Genomic DNA, 23,026 nt, shown 5'->3' on the forward strand with positions numbered 1-23,026 from the left:
CGTATCTTTCGTATTGTTTAATAAACTGCATTTTAATCCGATCAGATGCCATTTTCTGTTGTTTTTCAGCCATGCGACCCCATCGGTTGCGAGGTGTACTGCACTTAGATACATTAATACCTTTTTAAGGAAACGACGACCGATCGGATTAAAATGCTCCTCATTAAATAATACGATCATTACGGGACATTCTGCTGGAGCGTACCCTATGGTGACATCTGTGAGCCTTCACTAAGCAATTTATCTTTGTAATCTGACCGTTTGTGTAGACGTATGTAGCAAATTGGTTAAACTGCTTCACGGTTGGCGCACTGTAGCGTCTTTACATTTAGCCCAATAATGCTTGAGATGCTGTTGTGGCATTATCTTTTTAGAGAGCAATAACTAAAGTTTAAAACATACATAAACCACTTTAGCCCTATGTTATACCAAGGCTATTTGAAAATAGACGATCTACAAGCTCACAACGCATTGCGGTGCGACGCGTTGTGAGCTTGTAGATCTGCTATTTTCAAACATTTTGTACTTTTACTTTTGGTACTTTAAGTACATTTGGATACCAATACTTTTGTACTTTTACTCAAGTACATTTTTTATTCTGGACTTTTACTTGTAACAGAGTGATTCTACATTGCAGAATTGATACTTTACTTTATTATAAAATGTTGGTACTTTTTCCACCACTGTGTAAACGTTTGTGTTCTCATGCCAATAAAGCTTCTTTGAATTGAAGATTGAATTGAAGATTGCTCCCCATGTGGCGGAGTCAGGTCATTGCAGGTTAGAAATTTATTTAAAACTTGAATATCTCAAAAGTACTATTTCAGCATGGCATCATTCTATAAGCCATATCTTCAAAACTGTTGGGTCAATCTCCACAACCAATATATCATTTTGTAGCTATGATCCCCAGCTTTCAAATGAAATGAAAAAATGAAAATGAAAAAAATTGCAATGACTGGCTCCTGGGGAGATTGGGACACATATAAATAAATGTGTACTTTCTGTGATGTACTATACTTTCTGTGATGTACTATAATGTGACCGACCAACCCCCCCCCCCCCCCCCCCCCCTGTTTTTAACAGAGATTGATGCATATCACAAGAAAGGTATGGTATTCTATACTGCTGTTACTTATGATTGTAGTAGAAACTTTTTTAAATAAGTGACTACATGGTACAGTGATTAATGTAACAGGTGTGTGTTACTTGTAGGTCCTGACAAAGAGTGCTGTGAAGCAGAGGAGGACACTCAGGAGCCTTCTGCTTCTGTAGGCATTTTTAAATGTGAACACTGTCCTTCCACATTTAAGGCATACAAGAACCTCAGGATACACAAACTCGAGGTGCATGGCAAATGCAGCATTCCCATGCAGTGTGTAGATTCCAAAAATAGTATATATATGACCCCAAAGTACAACTATGGCCCTCTTTATCCCATCCATGTGGTGAAATCACCATCTGGTTATGACTGTGAGGACAGTAACTGCCGACAACTGATGAGGATTACAGCAACATCAGGAAACCCAGCTGAAGAATGCGAGCATCTTCAGAGATTACCCCAAGCTTTCGTACGGCCTGCACCCCTGACACTGGAGTCTCTGAAGGCTATGAATGATAATGGGATAATGTCCAGCGATTGGCGTGAACGGTGTCAACAGTTGCATGGAGCTGCAGGGGACAACGGAGTAGAGACTGTGTACCCCATATTTTATGGGGATATGGGCTACTCTACAAGATGGGTCTTCTTCTCTGTTTTTACTGACACCAAGGACAACTGGTGTATTTTCGGACGCACAAGGGTGACATTTGATACGGTTTCTGGAAAGTGGAATTGCCCATGTAAGACAAACCCACAATCTTATCGTTGTCCCCACGTTATGTTGGCAATGTGGTGGACCTTTCAGGAGTTGCCACAACTTTTGTTACCAACACCGGATGATGTCATCGAGGATTTGGAGACGGAAATCCATATCTCAGAGGCAGAAATGTCATCATATGCTGTAAATGATAGGAAAGTAATCGAAATGACAGAGTATTTGTATAAACACAAAAGAATACCACCAATCAAAGACATCCCGGTCCAGTTAAGATGCACAGAGAGAGATCTCCCCAAATGTTTTATTCCAGAGGAAACAAAATGCCCCTATTGTCCAGGGCCCACACCACCTGAGCTATTGGAGGCGATACCAGTTACTCATCAGGCCACCGTGTATGGTATCAATTACATAAAAAAAGGTTAGTGACTTTTTTTTTTTTTTTGTACTTTTGATTTAATCTAGTTCCCTTGTTATTTATCTGTCTGACAACAAACATATTGTATATTGGGTATTACAGATTGATCAAGAACTTCAGTGTGAGTGTTCTAATACCTTTTTTTTCTTTTTCATTTACACACTTATTTACAGGTGTCTCGGTTGCCATTAAGGGGTGTCCCAAGTGTGGGAACCATGTTCGCTTCCAGGATTATACATCTGGATTCCACAACTATAATGACCGGGTGATCTTAACGCTGCCACTCTGTGAATTCTTGCTTTCTGCAATGGCCGTAAGCAGGGCAGGAATTTCATGGAGGCCATGAAGGCCATGGCCGCCGTTGCCCCTCAGCTTGGCCTTGCGCCCCTAAAACCATTGGCTTGACCTGAGGCCACAGTGGCCTTAATGCCCCAGCTGACTGTATCACTTGTCTTGTCAATATGTAGACAGTAGACACCATTGTCTCTTTCTTGTCATGTACTGTAGACCAGGGGTTCCCAAACTTTTTTGTCTCAGGGCACCCCATAAATATCTTTTTAATCCGAGGCACCCCTACATTATGATTTTCACTCCCAGCACCTTATATTTATAGCATATTGTCGTTGTCGGGTGTATGTCCAAAACCGTTCGTTTTGTATTTATCATCTATAAAATGCACTAAATGTACTAAACTAGTGAAAACAGCAGATCTACAAGCACACAACGCTGTGTGCTTGTAGATCGGCTGTTTTCACTAGTTTTGTGCGACAGTCTTGTACGATGAAGCAGGGCTTTGCTTTACCAAAAGACGTACACATTTGAAACTTGGAAATACGAGGTTTCTGCCCGACAGTGACGATATTTTAGTGATTATGTTGCGAGGAAAATGTTGAGATAGCCATTTTAGTTAGAACTGACTGAAAAAAAAGTTTAAAATGATACCAAAAAAAATCCAAATATTATCAAATGATCTCGCGGCACCCCTGGACTGCCGTCGCGGCACCCCAGGGTTCCCCGTCACCCACTTTGAAAACCCCTGCTGTAGACACCAGTGTCTTTTGTTGAGATTCTGAAATCTTAACTCCCCCGAGTCCCCATCTTTAAACCAATCCAGTGACTTTGGTGCAGGGCTGAGCATGGATCAGATTGTAAATACCACCATTTATCTATTTCACTGCATCCATTAGGTTATCATCCCTAACCCTTAAATTCAACAAATTCTTTCAATTCTTTTTAATAGACTAAAATATTGTTTCGTCTGATGGCCTTCCTGCCCTGGCATTTGGCCTTTTTGCCCTAAAAGAATGGACAACACCAAAGGCCAAGTGGCCTTGCCCCTAAAATGACGAAATTCCAGGCCTGGCCGTAAGTGTTATTTATAATTAAATAATTTGTATTGTAGCCTACTTGATACAGTATACCTATTCTTTTTATGCAAGTTAATGCAAATTATGCCTGATGGGTATCATCAATTTCAATTACATGCTGTTGAAATTTGTACTTGGAAGTATTTATGTTAATGTTATTTTACAACTAGAAGTGACAAGAGTAAATCTTGAGTCACGCCTCATGTCACGCTCCATATTTGGCCAAGACAGAATTGGAGAGCCCTGATGTCATCACCATTCAGGCTGGGAACACTATTTAGTGTATGGGAGGGGCTTACAGTACATGTACAGTATGCAACATATTTGTTTTTGTAGGCTAATTTCTGATTTAGGCCTAAATGGGTTAAGGCCATATCTGGGAATGTGCATATATGGACATATTGTGTCAGTCTCATGTTGTCCATGATGTCAGATCTATGATGTCAGACGTCAGGCATCTCCATATTTTGGAGATTTTTTTTTTTACTTTAATAACGCCATTCTTATTAATTACTTTCCAGAACAAAACCGGTCCAGGGCGCATGATGGAAATACTAAAGGGATGGAACGATAACAATTATCACCAACATACGGTCAGAATGGCCTTCCACCATTTTCTGGCTTTGACAGATTTCCACTTCAAATTTAGCTGTTACCAGTGTGGTGACTCTCCACCAGTCATCATTGCTGACGGTAACTGGAAACTGTCTTTTGAGATTCCAGGTGAGACGGAAATTATCTAAAGTATGATTTGAAAAGTAATCATTTATGGGAATGGATTTTCATGCTCAAGTAAAGTGAGATATACTATTAATGTTATTCATTTTCACAGTTGGTACATTCAAGAGGCCTGATCTGGCCAACATCACCGAAAAGGATCTCAACATCGACATCCAAGGTTCGTGGGCGGGACTGGATAAACAGCTTATTGCTGAGTGCTTCACCTGTGGTTAGTAAATACATTTAAATAAATACAATTTAAATTCCTATCATGGACCTGGCACCCCAAGTCCATTTGTCATGCACAATGATACTTTGCAACTTACAGTTTCTTTCTCCAGATAGACATTTATGATATTAAAAAAATGTGTCACTTCAAAAGCAACTGATCGTTTAGTATTTTGTCATGGTGAAAGCCTGGTAAAATATGTCACTAACATTTTATCTGATCAATTCTGATCTTTTTTTCAGCCACTGCAACCAGAAATCCATACAAGTCCAGCTGTTCATACTCAAATCTAGCTCCATGGATGGGGACAGATGTTCGTAAAGGTGACCACCTTCCAAAAACAGAGGCGCACAAGGGGATGCAACCAAGGAAGAAAAACCTAACCCAAGTGCTTCCTCAAAAGGTGGATGAGGAACTAATTCTCAGGCTGATTGAGTCCAAGAAGGTATGTAGGCATTAGGCATTAATTAGGCATAAAGTATGTTTCTCTTATTAATAGTCTATACAGTACATGGCCAGTAAAACTAATGTCAAAACTTCACAGCCACAAAAGAAACAGCTGCAGGAGGCGTGTCTCGTTCTGGGGGTCAGTGACGAGGGGTCCATCAACGATCTGACCAACAGACTGGAAGAGCTTCTCAATTATAAAGAGATCTATCCAAAACTGTTTTTGAAGGTGGAAGAAAGAAGAGGTTAGAGTGAAAACTGGGATTATGTTTAACAAATGAAGTTTGTTAGACGTCTTAAGTTTCTTATTTTTACTTTTTCTTTTCTGTTTTGTCATTACAGGTGGTGTATTGCACTTCTCCTGCCCTCATGGAGTCGTTTACTATGTAAACCCTTTGTTTTGGACTGAATCTGCCAGGGACCATGTTGATGGCCTACTCAGTTTTAAGACATTCCCAACGTGCTTCATATCTGATGTCTCTGGACAAGTTGCCAGACACATGAATAATCGCTGTCAAATGTCAAGCTTTCCACTGTTCTTCCAGCCAGATGACGGCCGATTATGTCCAAACACTCCAGATAATGTGAAGAGTGCTGCAGAAAAAACCCTCAAAGTACAACTGCCATGGGTAAACAATCTGCACAAACGGTACCCCCTAGGACCACCACCAAAGGACAACGATCCCTTCACAGCAGTCCACCCCATTACTCAGACAGCCAACAGATACGCCTTGTATGACCGGTTCCACCAGAGAAACCACAAGAGACCAGAAGAGAAACTGAGGAGCTTGAACCTGTGCCCTGAGCTCAGGTCCATGATTAACTCTTCGGTAGCTGAACAATTAAATCGGGAAATGGCATCTTCAAGGTATGTCAAATGTTTTACCTAAGGGTATATCCTTAGGCTTGCCTTGTTGCTCTAATTGCTTTATTAACTGTCTATAACTGATGTTCGCTGTCACAATTTGTTTGCAGACTTATTTTGACAATCTGTTTTACAATCTGTTTTACAGTTGTTGTTTTTTTGTTTTGCCTTATTTGTAAAGCACTTTGGAAATGTTTTTGGTAAAGCGCTATATCAATTTCTTTCATTCAAGGTACTCTATGTGTGAAATGAAAGAGGCACATTTCAAACACGCACTGAGAATCATGATGGAAATGCACAACTGCAGAATTAATGATGCCTTCATGGACAAAATGAGAAGAAAGACCCTCTACCCCCTTACAGTGGGGCAGCATGGCACACTAATCTGTGAGACTCAAGGTTAGTATGGCATCAAAGATCAGTATTTGAAACTGGACTATAATAGTCTGGAAATATTGAGTTTGTGTATTCTGAAATCCAAGCACACAGTATACTATAGCTCTGGAGGTATTTAGACATGCATCCTGTATTTGTTGAAATATCATGCAGTGTCAGTGATATGTTGCTTGTAATATCTGTATTGTCAGTGAGGCCATCAAGTTCTGCCAGTGTGACACTGCAGTCCATGGCTTCCACCGACAAGGCTGTTGTAAAGGCCAAAGGCAGTTCATTTCCAGCCCACCTGTACAGAATATCGGAGGAGGACAAGGTGAGTAGGCTACATAAAATGTTTATATTTTTTCTTCATAAATGCCCTCCACCTTAGTTGTTAACTAATCACTAATTATGTAATTTGTAGGAAACTCTGAAAGGCTTTCTTGCTGGAGGCAACAGTGATGAATTTGCAGTTCTCAGTACACTTGGAAGGTATACTCTGAAGCTATGTGACCTAGTCAGGGTTTGTCCTCTGGCATTGTTAGAAGAGACCGAGACCTCTGCGACTTTGAGGACACCATGGTTGACCTCTGATGTGAGTTACTGTGGGCTATAAGGTCTTGAATTATGTTTTGTTGTAATAACTTTCAGGCTCAAAGGCTGAAAGTCAGGGCAGGGAAACTATTAAATTAGACGATGATTTCAAGTCCATAGTGATAACAAATTTAAATGAGTAAATAAATAATATCACATGTAGATGTGAACATATAGACAACTGTTATTTACTTTTATCTTGCTGAAATGTCTTATTTTTATAGACAACTGTTTGCTTATCTTGCTGAAATGTCACTATTCATTTTTTTTTTATTCAGTCTGTCAACTTCAGAGTGGCCCAGATAATCCAGGACTGCAGTATGGTAATAAAACATTGTTTTTTTTTTAAGACATATAGGCCAATACAAGAATGGGTAACATTTTAAATCCTTTTTTTTTTTTTTCACCTGGCAGTCGGAGAGTTATGGAGATTTTGATTTTGTTTTATGGAATCGTGATTGGGATGATCCCAATGCGCCCAATGAAGTCAAAGAAAAAACCATTGAGCAACTGAAGGTTAGTATTGATATATGAGAACATTAAGAATCTATTTTTCTTGGCTAATGTTTAACATTGAAATTACTATCAAATTCAACTCCTCAGATTGCTGAAAGAATCTTCTTGCCATTTATGAAGGGTGGAGACGACAAGGGGGCCGGGGACCACTTCATCCTTTGGGTAAGCCAAAAATAAACATCAACCGTGTGTGTGTGTGTGTGTGTGTGTGTGTGTGTGTGTGTGTGTGTGTGTGTGTGTGTGTGTGTGTGTGTGTGTGTGTGTGTGTGTGTGTGTGTGTGTCCCAAAATGTACATTACCCTTACAATTTAAATATTCTACAATATTAAGTTATAAAATGTTCTATACATAGCTACAATGATTAATACATTCTCTAAACTTCATGTATATGTGTTTCTCCTGAGTAGGTTCTTGACTTTAAAAAGGAGGAAGTGAGGGTGTATGACTCATTGGGGAAATACAAAATGGATGAGCGTGACCTGGGGATTCTGAGGTAAAAATTATCAGATTAGCCCCAATTCTTACCTTTAAAATGTATTTGTATGCAGAATATTGATTCCTCTTTTTTTATTCTTTTTCAAAGAAGTGTATTCAGGAACCATGGAGGTCTTGACGGATGGAAGGTCACGTACCCACCACAGTGGAAGCAAATGGACAGCTACAACTGTGGCATTTTTGTGTGCACGGTAATTGCATTTGTCAAGCTTGAATATGTGGTCTCAACATTTTTAACAACAATCTGATTATGTAACTATTATATTGTCCCTAAAAGGCAGTCGAACAAGAGGTCAGACAGATCGCAGTCAACAACGCAATTCTTTTTCCCAACCAATGTGAGATGCTCAGGCTGTATCATGCCTGTGCGATGATCAGGGGTATTGAGGTCAGCAATATAAAATGTTGTCTTTAAACGTTGTCTTAGAGATCATGTTTAAACACAGGGATTGACAATTTGGTAATGTTTTCTTTTCTCCCCCCCCCCCCCCCCCCCCCCCCAGAGTCTACCACCTGCTACTGAACCTGGTTCAAGAAGAAAAAGAGTGGACCAAGATGGTGGAAAAAACAAAAAAAATAAAAATATATAATTTGTTTCGAGCTATAACTAAGTTGAGTTACTAGGTACTGTTCTCCATAGACTTCCATGTAATTTGTAGTGCACAGATCATGCACGCCCATGCACACAGATCATGCACCATGTTTGTGCAGGCTGTTCACAGCTTTCAAACAAAAAAAAAAGATTGGAAATCCGTTCAGGCATTCTTGAACAAAGATGGCTGCCCTGTATAAAGATGGGGTTGTATGGGGGTGGAACATGAGAAATCGCGACTGAAATCATGTTTACTAGATTTAATGGGGTCCAAAAAGAATTACAAAAAAAAAAAAAAAGTTTTTTTTAAGTAAAAGTCGCCCAAAGTCGCTTGGCAGTGAAGCCCATCGTGAGAAAGTTGCTCTAAAAGTCGCCTGGCACTGTATGAGTTAATGGTGATGATAATGTGAAAAAAGAACAGGAAAACTAATTATAACATTTTTTTTAAAACTGATTTAAAAAACGTTGCCAAAAAGCAACGCTGGGCCTTGCAGGGTTAAACGCTGCTTAATTCATTGTTTATGTTTTGTTAAAAGTATAAGGGTGGCATGGACGTTGTTTTGAGAAGCTTTATTTGTAAAAGCCAGTAATTATTTGCTTTAGTTAAAATGTGAAGTAACAGTATAAATTAAGTTTGGAAAATTGTCAAAGTTTAAAATGTTTAATTATTTTAAAAACGACAAATGTAGAAATCATGGAATTTACAGTTCAAAAGGTTTAAAATTTAAAAAGTTATGTTTAAAAGTTAAAATGACATTGAAAAGGGCTGATCTATAAGCTCGGCTCAGATATATTTTTCTCTTTAGATTTTTCTATTCCATTTAAAATGTTTACTTTGAATCATGAATGTTTAAAAATATTTAGTCATTTGTCTAAAATGTAAAACATTTATAAACTTATTTGAAGACATTTATTTTGATTTACTTAAAATCATTGTTTAAAATTAGTGAGGAGAGATGCTTTATTTGTTGCATTGCAATGTTAACCTTATGTTTCTGTGTTTGAAGGTTTACAACCTGACGATCAACTTAACAAAGAAGCCAACAAATCTGAAAAGACGTTGGAAAATAAAGAGTTGAATGAGTTGAAATCCTGAGTTCTGTTTTTTCTTTTACACATGCTTGGAGATGCAGTATAGTAGATGGTCCACATGTCCCTAGTGCCCAAATGGTTCCCAGTTGTCCATTTGCCCATTTGCCCACCTCCAGGTTCTCACATGTTCCTAGTGCCCAGTAGTCCAGGTGCCCACATGTCCTTAGTGCCGAGTTGTCCAGGTGCCCAGTTGGATCAGTTCACAGGGGCCTGTCACAACTATTAATGAATAACACTTTGATCTGTGCCACTGACTGCCTGTGATGTGGCACAGACGTGGGAATTATGTTGGGTGGTTAGGTTATATTCTATCATTTTATTTTTTAATCATCACAAACTAGACGCCTGCTGGCCTACTGGTTCGGGCGCATTGCTACATACTGTAGGCATGGATGCCTGCATCGCCGGTTCGATTCCCGATCTGGACGATCATTGCCGCATGTCACTCCCCATCTCTTCCCCCCATTTCCTGTCCGTCTACTGTCCTATTAATAAAGGCATTAAGAGCATGATGTCAGAGCGGCAAACCCATAGACTGTAAAAAAAAGCGTACACGGACGGAGACATGATGTGCCGTTTCTCATACTATACTGCGACCTTCGGTCGCAATAACACTATTACCCTTGTAACACTATCACACTTATTAAACTATTACACCAGTCGTGCTTCAGTCAATTCTCTCCGGTGAAATGCTAATTTAGTGGTGTCACACAATGTGATGGCTGCCTCAGCAGCCCCACATTGAGACAGCCTATACTGTATAGTGACTTTTCAATTTCTTATTTATTTCATCTATTTAGCCACAACAGTACATCTTATATATAATAAAAGTTGCCTATTCCCTTCCTTGAGGGAAATTCAGTATTTTCAGCCCAACCAGCTGAATCGCTGCCAACTCGGTCCACACGCGATAAGCACATCACGTGCACGCATGCATGCTCACAGGCACATGAATAAATGTTCCCGCAAATGCATATAAGTAAACATGTTTGACTAGTTTGAGTTTAGTTTTTAAATTAAAGAAACAAGAACATTATTGTCTTATCAGATTTTTTTTTTCTGTGTAGCTACTTGTGTGTTATGTGTGAGCTGCTGAGGGAGGGGGTTGTAGGCCTCCATAGCCTAATATGCCTGGTTCAGAAAGTCAGACCTTTCACATGATACAAACCTGTGATCAGGGGTAAAAACTAATGGAACCAAATGGACCCTTGGAGTGTAGTCTGAGACCCACTCTCCTAGTGGCCTCCTAAATGTGTCTAAATCAGTGTCATGCATATTATGAAGAAAACCTGGAGACTTGACATTGAGTAATTTGGATTTATGATCAAAATAAGAACATTATAAAGTTATATAAAACAAAAGCAAAAATGTGCCATGTATGAAGCACGCAGCACTCTGGCAACAACACATGCCACTTTGGCAACGCCATATGACACTTTGCCAACGGCACATGCCACTTTGGCAACGCCATATGACACTTTGCCAACAGCACATGCCACTTTGGCAACGCCATATGACACTTTGCCAACGGCACATGCCACTTTGGCAACGGCATAAGGAATATGTCACTTTCTTTTTTTTTTTTAAACTTAAATCTTTATTTGCAGTTTTCACACATACATACAAGTACAGGGTTCACAATATTCATTTCAAATGTCTGTTTTCAGTCCTTTTCAAAGTTCAGTGATGGTGTCATCCTGATGTGTGTTATACACAGTCCATTTTTCCCACTTCTCCAGGAATAGGTCTTCTTGCAATCTGAGTTTATGTGTAAATCTCTCCATTACAAATATTTCCTCCACAATGCACAGCCACTGCTCACAACTCGGAGGGTCAGCTTTATACCACAATCTTGTAATTGCTTTTTTGCTGGCTGCCAGTAGTACCTTGATCAGATACATGTCCTCTCCTCGTGTGTTTTCCTGTGTCAGATTCCCTAGATACAGTACCACACTTGTTTTCGGTATTTCGTATTTTAGTATCTTTTTTACTACTGACCATACATCATCCCAATATTTATCTATTTTTGGGCAATTCCAAAATATGTGTTCATGGTCAGCATCCATGTGGCCGCATAGCCTCCAGCATGGTTGTTTCTCCGCTGTAAAATTTCCTCTGATCTTTGGCGTTATGAAATATCTGATAACATTTTTCCAGCAAAATTCCCTCCATATTCTAGAGCTTGTGGCCGTGCACTGTGTCTTACAAATATTATACCAGTCCTCCTCGGTAATCTGCTCCCCAAATCCTTTTTCCCATTTTTCTTTGACATACAGGGTAGAGGTCTTCTTACTTGTCATTAGCCCCTGATACAGGGCTGAGATTTCTCTACATTTTTTATTCTTATATGCCTGAGCCATTATTTTGATTAGTGGATTCATTGAGGTAACTTTAATCTCTTTATTATAGTAGTCCCTTATCTGAAAATATCGATAGAGTTCATGTTTATCCAGATCATATGTTTTCCTTAGATCTTCGAAACTCCGCATCTGCCCACTCTCTATCAGTGTACATATCGCTGTTATGCCTTTTCGTTCCCATTGTTTGAATCCCTGGTCGATTACTCCTGGTTTGAAGCTTGGGTCATATGTCAACCAGCCCAGGATCTTTCTTTCTTCTTCTAATTTGTATTTTTTAACGATGGCATTCCAAATTTCGATTGTAAATTTAGTAATTGGGTCTAATTCTTTCTCTAATTTTTTTCCCAATTCCTTGTTTGAAATCAAATTTTGCTTTTGTCCCCCTCCCTGGTCCAATTCAATATCCTTCCATTTTGCAGTATATCCTGGATTGCACCAGCATACTAAAAATCTAATTTGGGCTGCATTATAGTATTCTCTCAAGTTTGGTAATGCCATTCCTCCCTTTTCTTTGGGCAGCTGCAGAGTTTCAAATCTGATTCTGGGTTTTTTACCTCCCCATACAAACTTTGATATGCATTTATCCCACTCTATGAACTGTTTTTGTGGTACCATTACTGGTAGAGACTGGAACAAATATAAAAGTCTTGCTAATATATTCATCTTGATTATCTCTATTCTCGAGCTAAAGTCCAGACATAGTACTGACCACCTTTCCAGATCTCTTTTAACTCACTTAGCGCCGAGCGACTTTCGGGGCGACTAACTAATGATGGCGTTTAGTGCCGAGCGACTCGGAGCGACTTTTATATAAAAGCATTGTTTAAGCTTTTAATTTGGGTTGATAGACGGAGCGGAACGGTTAGCTTACCTTCGACTAGCATACAGATGAAAACCGTGAAAAAAAAGGATACGATTATGACGTCACCTTTAAGCCATAGCTTCCTGTTTACGTAGGCCTCTGTTAGCCGCTAGGCTCAATGCAAACCATCCGACCCTCACGTAGCTTCACTAGGTCGGATTTTGATTCGGAAACTTTCTGTGTGGCATCTATATACGTTCCGATGCCCATACCAATGGTGGTTTGAGACGATCAAGCACGAATTGAGCAGTATTGAGCTCAAATGGCGGCCCGCGGCCTGTCCATTGAATGTCAATGGAGAGCATGTCATTGTACCATCCTGTTATGTCATGAACCTTGTTTTTTATTCTGACTTAACATGGGACCATGGAAAGTCTATGAGCTATGGCTCACTCTAGTGGTCATCTTGTGGCATCTGCAGGCACGTGTACCTGTTTATGTAATGTGATTTTGGGGATTCAATATAGCTATTTCCTGGCGTTATAAGCGCAGATTCATATTGAAATCTGGCTCGCTCGGCGCTAAGTGAGTTAATTTCCCGATTTATAGGTATATAATTAGCGTCGTATAATTTGTCCCTTTCTTTTGTGATATTTACCCCTAAGTATTTAATCATTTCCGAATCCCATTTAAGTTGATAGTTTTCTCTAATCAATGGCGTGGGTATATAGTTTAGTGTCAATATTTGTGTTTTTGTGACATTGAGTTTATATCCTGAGTATCGACCATAGTCCTCAAGTAGTTCCATTAATTTAGGAAAACTCGTGTCTGGTTTTTGTAGATAGATCAGTACATCGTCCGCGAATAGCCCCACTTTGTGTTCATTATTCTTGATCGTTATCCCTTCAATTTCTTTGTTTTCTCTGATTAGTTGGGCTAATGGTTCAATAAAGATTGCGAATAGCGTTGGGGATAAGCAGCAACCCTGCCTGGTAGATCTCTCCAACTTAAAGCTCCTTGAGAGACTTCCATTTATTTTGACCCTTGCCGTCGGCTCCTGATACAATGTTTTTATAATCTGTATAGATTTCTCATTAAATCCTAGTCTCTCCATTACTTTATATAAAAATAACCAATTCACGCTATCAAAAGCCTTTTCCGCATCAATACTTACTAATATAGCACTTGTCTTTGTCCTTTGTATTTCCTCAACAACATGTAAAGCCCTTCTTATGTTATCTTGTGTTTGTCTTCCCTTAATAAATCCAGTTTGACATTCCTCTATTAAATCTGTCATGAAATTTTCAAATCTTTTTGAGATGATAGAAGTGTATAGCTTGTAATCCACATTTAATAACGAAATTGGTCTATAATTATTGCAGTACTCTTTATCTTTTCCCTCTTTATGGATTACTGATATGATCGCGTCCTTCCATGAGGGAGGGATCTTTCCTTTTCTGAGGGTATAGTTAAAGGAGTTCATCAATAGAGGGATTAATTCTTCCTTATAGGTCTTATAGAATTCTGACGGGAACCCATCAGTTCCTGGCGACTTGTTATTTTTGGTTCTCCGAATTGCGTCTTCTATTTCTTCTATCGTAATGCTAGAATTTAACATTTTGTTCTGACTTGTCCCCAATGTAGGTAGATCTAGTGAGTTTAGGAGTTGCTCCATTTCGTCTTCCTCTGCCGATGGTGGTTGTGTGTATAGTGTTTTGTAGTAATCTTCAAATACCTTTTCTATAGCTTCTGGTTCATACAGTAGTGTATTGTTCCTAGGATCTCTTATTTTGTGTATATTATTTAAAGCTTGTTGTTTTTTTAGTCGTCTGGCTAACATTTTCGTTGCCTTGGAGCCCCCTTCATAGTAGGTCTGTTTCATAAATCGGGTCTTCTTTTCCACTTCATCTTGAAGCATTTTGTCTATTTCTTTTCTTGTCTCCTTAATTGGGTCTAATAGCTTCGGGTCTCTTGTTGTTTTATGTTGTTGTTCCAAGTCCTTCAATTTTTCAATTTGATTTTGGTATATCCCCAGTCTAGCTTTTTTCATATAGGACGTTTGGGCTATAAGCTTTCCCCTAAGAACCGCCTTCATAGCATCCCATAAGATTGTCGGTTCAACTTCCCCATTATCATTTTCCTCTAAGTATGTAGTTATATCTCTTTTTGTAGTTTCTACAACTCCCATATTGTTTAGGATACCCACATTTAGTCTCCATACAGTGTTCTTCTTCCTACTGTTTAGGTGCATTGTCAAATATATTGCGCTGTGATCCGAGAGATCCGTTACTCCTATTTTGCAATCCTTTACTCTGTGTATTTCTTCCTTATTCATGAGGTACAAATCTATCCTACTATACATTTGGTGTGGGGCTGAGTAATGTGTATAGTCCCTCTCTAATGGATGCAGCTCCCTCCACACATCTATTATACCCAATTCCGTCATCATTGTGTTTATGTATTTATTAATTTGCGTTTTGTTTCTATTTGTGCTTGTTGTGTCTAGATTGTAGTTCAAGGTCACATTCATATCTCCTCCACAAAGCCAAATTCCTTCCGCCTCTTTGTTAATAACATCAAATATAGTCTCAAACACTGATTTCCCACTATCCGGGGGAGCATAGACATTTATCAACGTGACCATTTGGTCTTCCAATTTTCCTTTTACTACAATATATCTCCCTTCCTTATCACATATCCCTTTGCTTACTTCAAATTTAGTTGTGTTTGATATTAATATGGCTACACCTCTTCTATTACTCTGCTTCATGTATGAACTATAGAATGTGTTCTTATATCCAAGCTTCTTAAATTTTTCATGTTCTTGTTTAGTTAAGTGCGTTTCCTGTAAGTATATCACTTGCATCTTTTCCCTTTTGAATTTTGCCAAGACTTTGCTCCTTTTAACCGGATTATTTAATCCATTAACATTTAATGACACCACTCTCAAATCGTTAGGTTGCATTTAAATTTTCCCTTTTTGACTTTTTTTTCCTTCCCTGTACCATACACTGCACATGCTCAAACTGCAATTTTTTAAACATCAAACAAATAATAATATAAACAACAAAAATTAACCCCCAAGGTAAAGAGGCTCGCTTGCCTCGCCCCCTCCAATCCTCAATCTGGCTAACCATAACTCAATCTAGTCGCTTTGCGGGGGCCCCCCTCATTCACAGTATTACAGACCCAGTATTGTGGGTTAAGTTTAAATCTTGTTCCAGACTATTATAGTAAATATAAATGAAAAAATGAAAATTAAAAGTTATTGTTACTGTAAGAGATACCTATGTAAAAGAGCATGCCAGTAGCCGCCTAGTTCCCCCCTTCAAAAACATCTATGATGGTCATCAACAAAATATTGTTCTTTTAAAGAACCAGAGACCATGAAAAAATAAAAAATAAAATAATTATTACACTACTCTCTCTCACCCTATTTTGCTTGAAAAGTATTTAGCATAGCCCTCCCCTATAAACCCTCCTTATTAATCACAATCAGTGCCGAGGAAGGGGGACCTCACGGAAGTCATCATTAACCATCTCTATTTTCTTTTATTTTTTAATCATTCCTTTGCTTATAATTTCCCCATTTTCCTTTTTAAATTATATTCTTAGTGTATACACATGTGCCTACACATATACACACACATAGACACATCCATATGTTTTTGTTTTTTTGTTTTCTCCCAAACTTCATGATATTGGTCTGTCCTCCCGTGAGTCCCCCCCTCCTCGCACGCTTCACAAAACATCCACTGGGTGGTAGCATGTCACTAATAAATCTTCAGAGTGTTCGAGTAGAATAATTAAAGTCTGGAATATGTCACTTTCACAACGGCACATGTCAATTTGGCTACGGCATAAGGAATAGCCACTTTCACAACGGCACATGCCACTTTGGCAACCGCACATGCCACTTTGGCAATGGCATACAGCACATGCCACTTTGACAACGGCATATGCCACTTTGGCAACCGCACATGCCACTTTGGCAATGGCATACAGCACATGCCACTTCGGCAACAGCATATGCCACTTTGGCAACAGCACGTGCCACTTCGGCAACAGCATATGCCACTTTGGCAACAGCACGCGCCACTTTGGCAACAGCATATGCCACTTTGGCAACAGCACGCGCCACTTTGGCAATGGCATACAGCACATGCCACTTTGACAACGGCATATGCCACTTTGGCAACAGCACGCGCCACTTTGGCAACAGCATATGCCACTTTGGCAACAGCACGCGCCACTTTGGCAATGGCATACAGCACATGCCACTTTGACAACGGCATATGCCACTTTGGCAACAGCATATGCCACTTTGGCAACAGCACGCGCCACTTTGTTCGGCAACAGCATATGCCACTTTGGCAACAGCACGCGCCACTTCGGCAACAGCATATGCCACTTTGGCAACAGCATATGCCACTTTGGCAACAGCATATGCCACTTTGGGAAATGGCACATGCCTGACACATGTCAAATGCCACTTTTCCAGCTCGCCCTTTATGGAGAAACAGCATATGCCACTTTGGGAAATGGCACATGCCTGACACATGTCAAATGCCACTTTTCCAGCTCGCCCTTTATGAAAGTTTGAGAAGCAGTGCATTGGCTGACTCCTCTCCATGCCCCCCTCCCTCCCTCCCTCCAGGTCTGCTGTGCCACATAGACGACGCGTGCATCAGCAACCCGTGCAGAGAGGGCTCCCAGTGCGACACCAACCCCATCAACGGCATGTTCAACTGTAACTGTCCAGCCGGCTACGTGGGCAGCACCTGCAACATCGACAGAGACGAGTGTAGCATCGGTGAGAAGGAGCCATAAAACACTGCCTTAGTTACATGCACTTACTCTAGCTGTGGGTTTATATACCTACAAGCAGTGGTGTAAATCAACTAATCACATTCACTCATATACTGTAATTAAGTAACATTTTGAGGTATTTGTGCTTTACATGGGTATTTCCAATTTCCAATACTTTTACTTTAAACTTTAATAATACTTTAATCCACTACTATCCATATTGTACTTAAAAAACTAAACAAAAAAAACATACATTAACCACTTTAGTCCTATTTTATACTTAGGCTATTTTCAAACGTTCATTTGGTACTTTTACTTTTGGTACTTTTACATTTTAATGCCAACACTTTTACTCAAGTACATTTTTAATTCCAGACTTTTACTTGTAATTCAGAGTATTTCTATATTGCAGTATTGATACTTTTACTTAAGTAAAATATTTGAGTACTTTTCCCACCACTGCCTACAGGTAACATTTTATTCCATTACGCTGTTCCTCAGCCTGGCCTCTGTTCTGACTTGTTACGTACGTTTTTGTTACGTTATGTTTTTGATTGATTAATCAGAAATGTAAACGGCACATGGTACGGTAAGACATCAAAGCTAAAAGTATGAATGACACAAAAAAGTTCTGGGGCCTTGTTTCCATTGTGGTCCTATATATTAAATTCATCAACATAGCATACGAAATTAAAACAATAATACATGTCATTGACAAATACACTATGAGCTATGTTTTCGTAAATGCCTTAACCCTTATCCCTAAATGTCTTTGCCTTGTTTTACTATTTTGAAAAACATTTGAAATTAGCTGATCTACATCGACACGTTGTGAGCTTGTAGATCAGCTATTTGAACTATTTAAGAATGTTTGTCAAAATAGTAAAATAGGCCAAGAAGTTTAGGGATATGGACGAAAATAGGGCCCTCTATGTACAAAAGAGATGGGAATGTCATTTACCTCCCTTTTATTTGTGGTCTCCTGATACTGTAGATGTACTTTCAGGGCAGTTTTACACTTCCTTTAATGAATGGTGTCTGTCAAGGCATTCCACATTTTGGTGGTAACGTAACGTTACCTTACGATCATGTTACTGTATGCTCCCAAGCTGTGGAATAAACGCCCCATTGCAGACAGAACTGCAGACTCACTCACCCAATTTTCCACCGGATCTGAAGACTCACCTCCTCAGTCTCCACCTCACCCTCTAGCACTTGGCTACGCCATAGTTTCAATGTGCAGAATGTTATTTACATGTTGTTTAGACAGTTGCTAGGTTCATTGTTTACCTGGTGTCCTAGTTTCCTGAGGCACTGCACTGTTCTCTCTTTGTAGCCTATTTACAGTACATGATTGATTATTTACCTTGTTTATTGTTAAGCCGCTCTGGATAAGAGCGTCCTCTAAATGCCTAAACTGTAAATAGTAAAATCTTAAATTGTTACGTTTACGGTACGTTTACCATCACATAATTATTAAAGTAACAGTTATATTACATTCCATTATGTTATTACAGTTTATTTTTATTTTTATGACAGTCACCTTCATGGATTAAAGTTCTCTGTCGCCATGACCGATTTCAGTCATTTGGATTCCATAGAGGCTGGCATGTCTTCTAGTACCCGTGCACCGGAAATAGCAGATCTACAGGCTCACCAAACGTTGTGCTGCGACATGTTGTGAGGTTGTAAATCGTCTATTTTCGGTTAATTGCGACCGTCAGGTCGCAGTTTAGTATCAAAACCTCCACCGGCCGTCCGTCCGTCCGTCGGTCGGTCGGTCGCACGTGTCACGTCACACCTTTGCCCTGCTCATATCTCCGCATCAGTATGACATCAAACCACATGTGTACACAAACCTTTGTGTACGTTGCTGTGGCAACGCCTGATACTGAGGTGATGTGTCACTGTGACATCACAGGTGAGATCGCAGTGATGTCAGATACTCAGAGCAGGGATCTCCATATTTAGGCATAAACAGGTGACATCACAGTGATGTCAGATACTCAGAGCAGGTATCTCCATATATGGGCATAAAATGGATTCTGTTAGGGATCTCCATACTGTATATGGGCATAAAAGGGATTAGTGATGTCAGATACTCAGAGCAGGGATCTCCATATATGGGCATAAACGGGATTAGTGATGTCAGATACTCAGAGCAGGGATCTCCATATATGGGCATAAAAGGGATTAGTGATGTCAGATACTCAGAGCAGGGATCTCCATATATGGGCATAAAAGGGATGGGTGGGTGACGTGACGTAGCGTTTTCGCTGTCCTCGGTGTCAAACATGTATAAATAAAAAATATATTTGTCAAAAACCTTCTGAATATTGTGCAGGACATTAAGCTTTATGTGAACTTACTCAAGATTAAAACATTTCATTCCTCATTTCTTCAGAATCTTCAACCAAACATGGTAAATGTCATCTGGTGTGACTGTCCCGACCTTGTTTCTCAAAGTGGGAACTTGAATAAAACTAAGAAAAAGAATTGCTAAAATTCATTTAAAAATGAATTTAGGCAAAAAAAATGTCTATTTGTGAGCCTATATCTTTTCAAAGTCCAAGCATAATGTTTTCAGTCATTTCTGATCAAAAAGATTTTGTCCCCCAAACCAAAATCATCTGGTGTGACACTAGTTTGGAAAAATTAAACAGGCAATAATTTGGACACCTACTGGGCTAGAGAGGTCCTTCTTCTGTAAGGCTATTCAGCACTCCCAGCACAACTGCAAGACAGGTGTCTGAGGTGAGTTATGATTTTAACATTTTCATGAAATGCCATCTTGTTGAAACTTTGACAAGTGTGGCACTTCTGGATGTCATCTGGTGTGACACCTTTTTCATTAATAAAGCAAAAGTTATTTGAAACTTTGGTCATAATTACATGTAAATCTAGGTTGTTTTGTTATAGCTAGCATGTTGTTAGCATGCTAATGTGTACCTGGTAGCCTCAAGGTAGTCCTAAATGCAGAAAACGTCATCTGGTGTGACACTTCGTCATCTGGTGTGACATATCTGCTTGTCACGCCAGATGACTTGATTGTCACACCAGATGATATATACTGTATTTTCCTACAGACATAACAATAAATAACAAGTCCCATGTTTCTTTTGTCCATTTAAAACATTTTAACATGTTTAAAACAACGTTTTAAACATTTTTACATAATTTAATTTAGCTTCATTCGGTGATACAGCAAATTCATCAGACAGAGCAGAAACCCCTTCACAGAAACCTAAACCTTATATTGTGGTAACACTTTATAATAACTATCCATTATAAGCAGTTAATATAAGACACTTGACAACAGAAAATGGGTGGTACAGAAAATGTGATTTTATTATTTCCAAAATACACAAACATACTGTATAGTGATGAATGAATGGATATGGAGGAAGGGCATAAACAAAACCATAGCTGTTCTTATCCTTACTTGGATACAGCAAAACAAAAAAAAAGAAGGTGGCCCATCTGCGGAACTGCCCCCTTCCCAGGTCAGCTGCAGGCCCAAAACAGCTTCCGGAGCTCAGTGAGTATAACATACTTGGCAAACTTGAGGACTTGCTAGTAATTACATTTTACTACTAAAAACAATCTACCTGACAAATAAATTACATTTAAATGTCTCCTCCTGAAGGTCTTCTACTCAGGTGCTGGACACAAGTGCATCTATTGGAGAGGCCCAAGCTGAGGATTCAGACACCTCCTCAGATGAATACACACAAGGACAGTTTGTCATAATCAAATATGAGGGAAAGCCATATGTGGGGCAGATTGTTACCATTAATAAGGAGGGGCTAGAGATAAACTGCATGAATCAACTTGGAAAAATGAAAAATGGTTTTGTCTGGCCAAAGGGGCGAGACTGCATTTTCTACAAAGAGCAGGAAGTTGTCTGTGGCATAGCAGAACCGCAACAGGGCAAACGGTTTGCTACCCTCACCAAATGTGACTGGCTGATGTACAATACAGTCTAAATGTCTATACCCTCACCAAATGTGACTGGCTGATGTACAATGCAGTCTAAATGTCTATTCTAATCTAATCTAATACTTTTGTACTTTCACTCACTGGACTGGACAATGAGGTAAGGTAGGACCCGAGACAAACATAGCGAAAATAGCTGATCTCAACGCATTGTGCTGCGAGAGCTTGTAGATCAGCTATTTTCGGAGTTGCACAACCCAGCACTCTTTAGCTAGTGGAGATGTGGTGTAACGGCATGATTCGTAAATAAATTTGTTCAACTCAAAATGCTGTGTTCAAGTTCAGGAGACTTCGGAAAAAAGTAATACACCTGAATGCTGAGTTGTTTCCAATAATTGGTGTTAATAAAATGTTGCCTTGGCTCCCAGTGTGGCTATGCACCTTATTGTCTCTTTAAACTCATTGAGTGCCAGCCTATCACCACTAGAGGGCGCCCAGTGACCAGAGAATAATAGAGATATGCTGGTAATGCATGCCCAAGCCCTGGAGCCATGACTTTTTTTACAAAGGAAAGGACACTTTCCTTTGTGCATGTACAGGAAGAGGATGAAGTTAGCTTGAAGTTAGCTATTGGCTACCAAGCATTTTAGAAGCCTTATTTTCGTCAACTTAGCCATGATTAAACCTTGCACACCTCATGCATGGGAAAAAAACAGAGAAGAATGAGCTCTAAAAAATCCAATGCAATCCTGGATTGCATTGGAGTGGATTTGTGCAGTTTGTTCACAGCTTTCAAACAAAAAAATCCGATTGGAAATCCGTTCAGGCATTCTTGAGATAATCGCCATTATGTTTTACATGTAATGTAAACAAAAATGGCTGCCCTGTATGTTAGATGGGGTTGTATGGGGGTGGAACATGCAAAATCGCGATTGAAATCATGTTCACCAGATTTGATGGGGTCCCAAAAAAAAAAAAAAAAATTCAAAAAAAATTTTTTCAAAAAAAAAAAAAAAAAATTTTTTTTTTTTTTTTTTTTTTTTTTTTTAAAAGCCGAACTTGTTCGGGATCGGCACACTACGATACGCTAATAAAGCCGAACTAGTTCGGGATTGGCACTCAATGAGTTAAGATCCTTCTGCCGTGGGCCGGCAGAAGACTTAGGTGTGCGTAGCATTCCTGTGCACATCCTCATCATCCATCTACTACTACAATTCTTTGTTATCCTATGTTAAGGCCCAACAATACTATCCTGTTCAGAAATATTAAGGCCATGTTATTTAATGTTAAAGCAATTTTACTGTTGCTGTTTTTCCTGGGTAATTGTTTAATCAATCAGTAAAGTTCAGTACTCACTAATAGGTAGGTTAAAACACAGTTTGCTTTGACACATGAAGATATGGTCATCTGGTGTGACACTAAGTCATCTGGTGTGACATTCCAAATAGTGAGAAATCATACCTTTATTAATGATGAAACCGAAAAAATGTGTATGGTTTACATAGAAAATAGTATCAGGAAGAGTCACAAATATTTGTGTAATTTTAAAGAAAGTTTTTGTCAGAATAAAATTTAAATATGTTGAAAGATCG

At 39.3% G+C, this 23,026-nt stretch overlaps 1 protein-coding gene across 1 annotated transcript in view; it reads left to right on the forward strand.

Annotated features, from left to right (window-relative positions):
- The window catches only part of LOC308289535 (uncharacterized protein), a gene marked incomplete at its 5' end in the record, with an annotated part of 138,822 nt that overhangs the window by 17,396 nt on the left and 98,400 nt on the right, over positions 1–23,026 (forward strand). Inside the window, one exon of the mRNA XM_080731239.1 lies at positions 17,347–17,502. Coding sequence (XP_080587365.1) covers positions 17,347–17,502 — 156 coding nt within the window. The remainder of the gene's footprint in view (positions 1–17,346; positions 17,503–23,026) is intronic.

Source organism: Nannobrachium achirus, assembly GCF_963921795.1.
Source record: "Nannobrachium achirus genome assembly, chromosome: 1".
NCBI classification, from domain to species: domain Eukaryota; kingdom Metazoa; phylum Chordata; class Actinopteri; order Myctophiformes; family Myctophidae; genus Nannobrachium; species Nannobrachium achirus.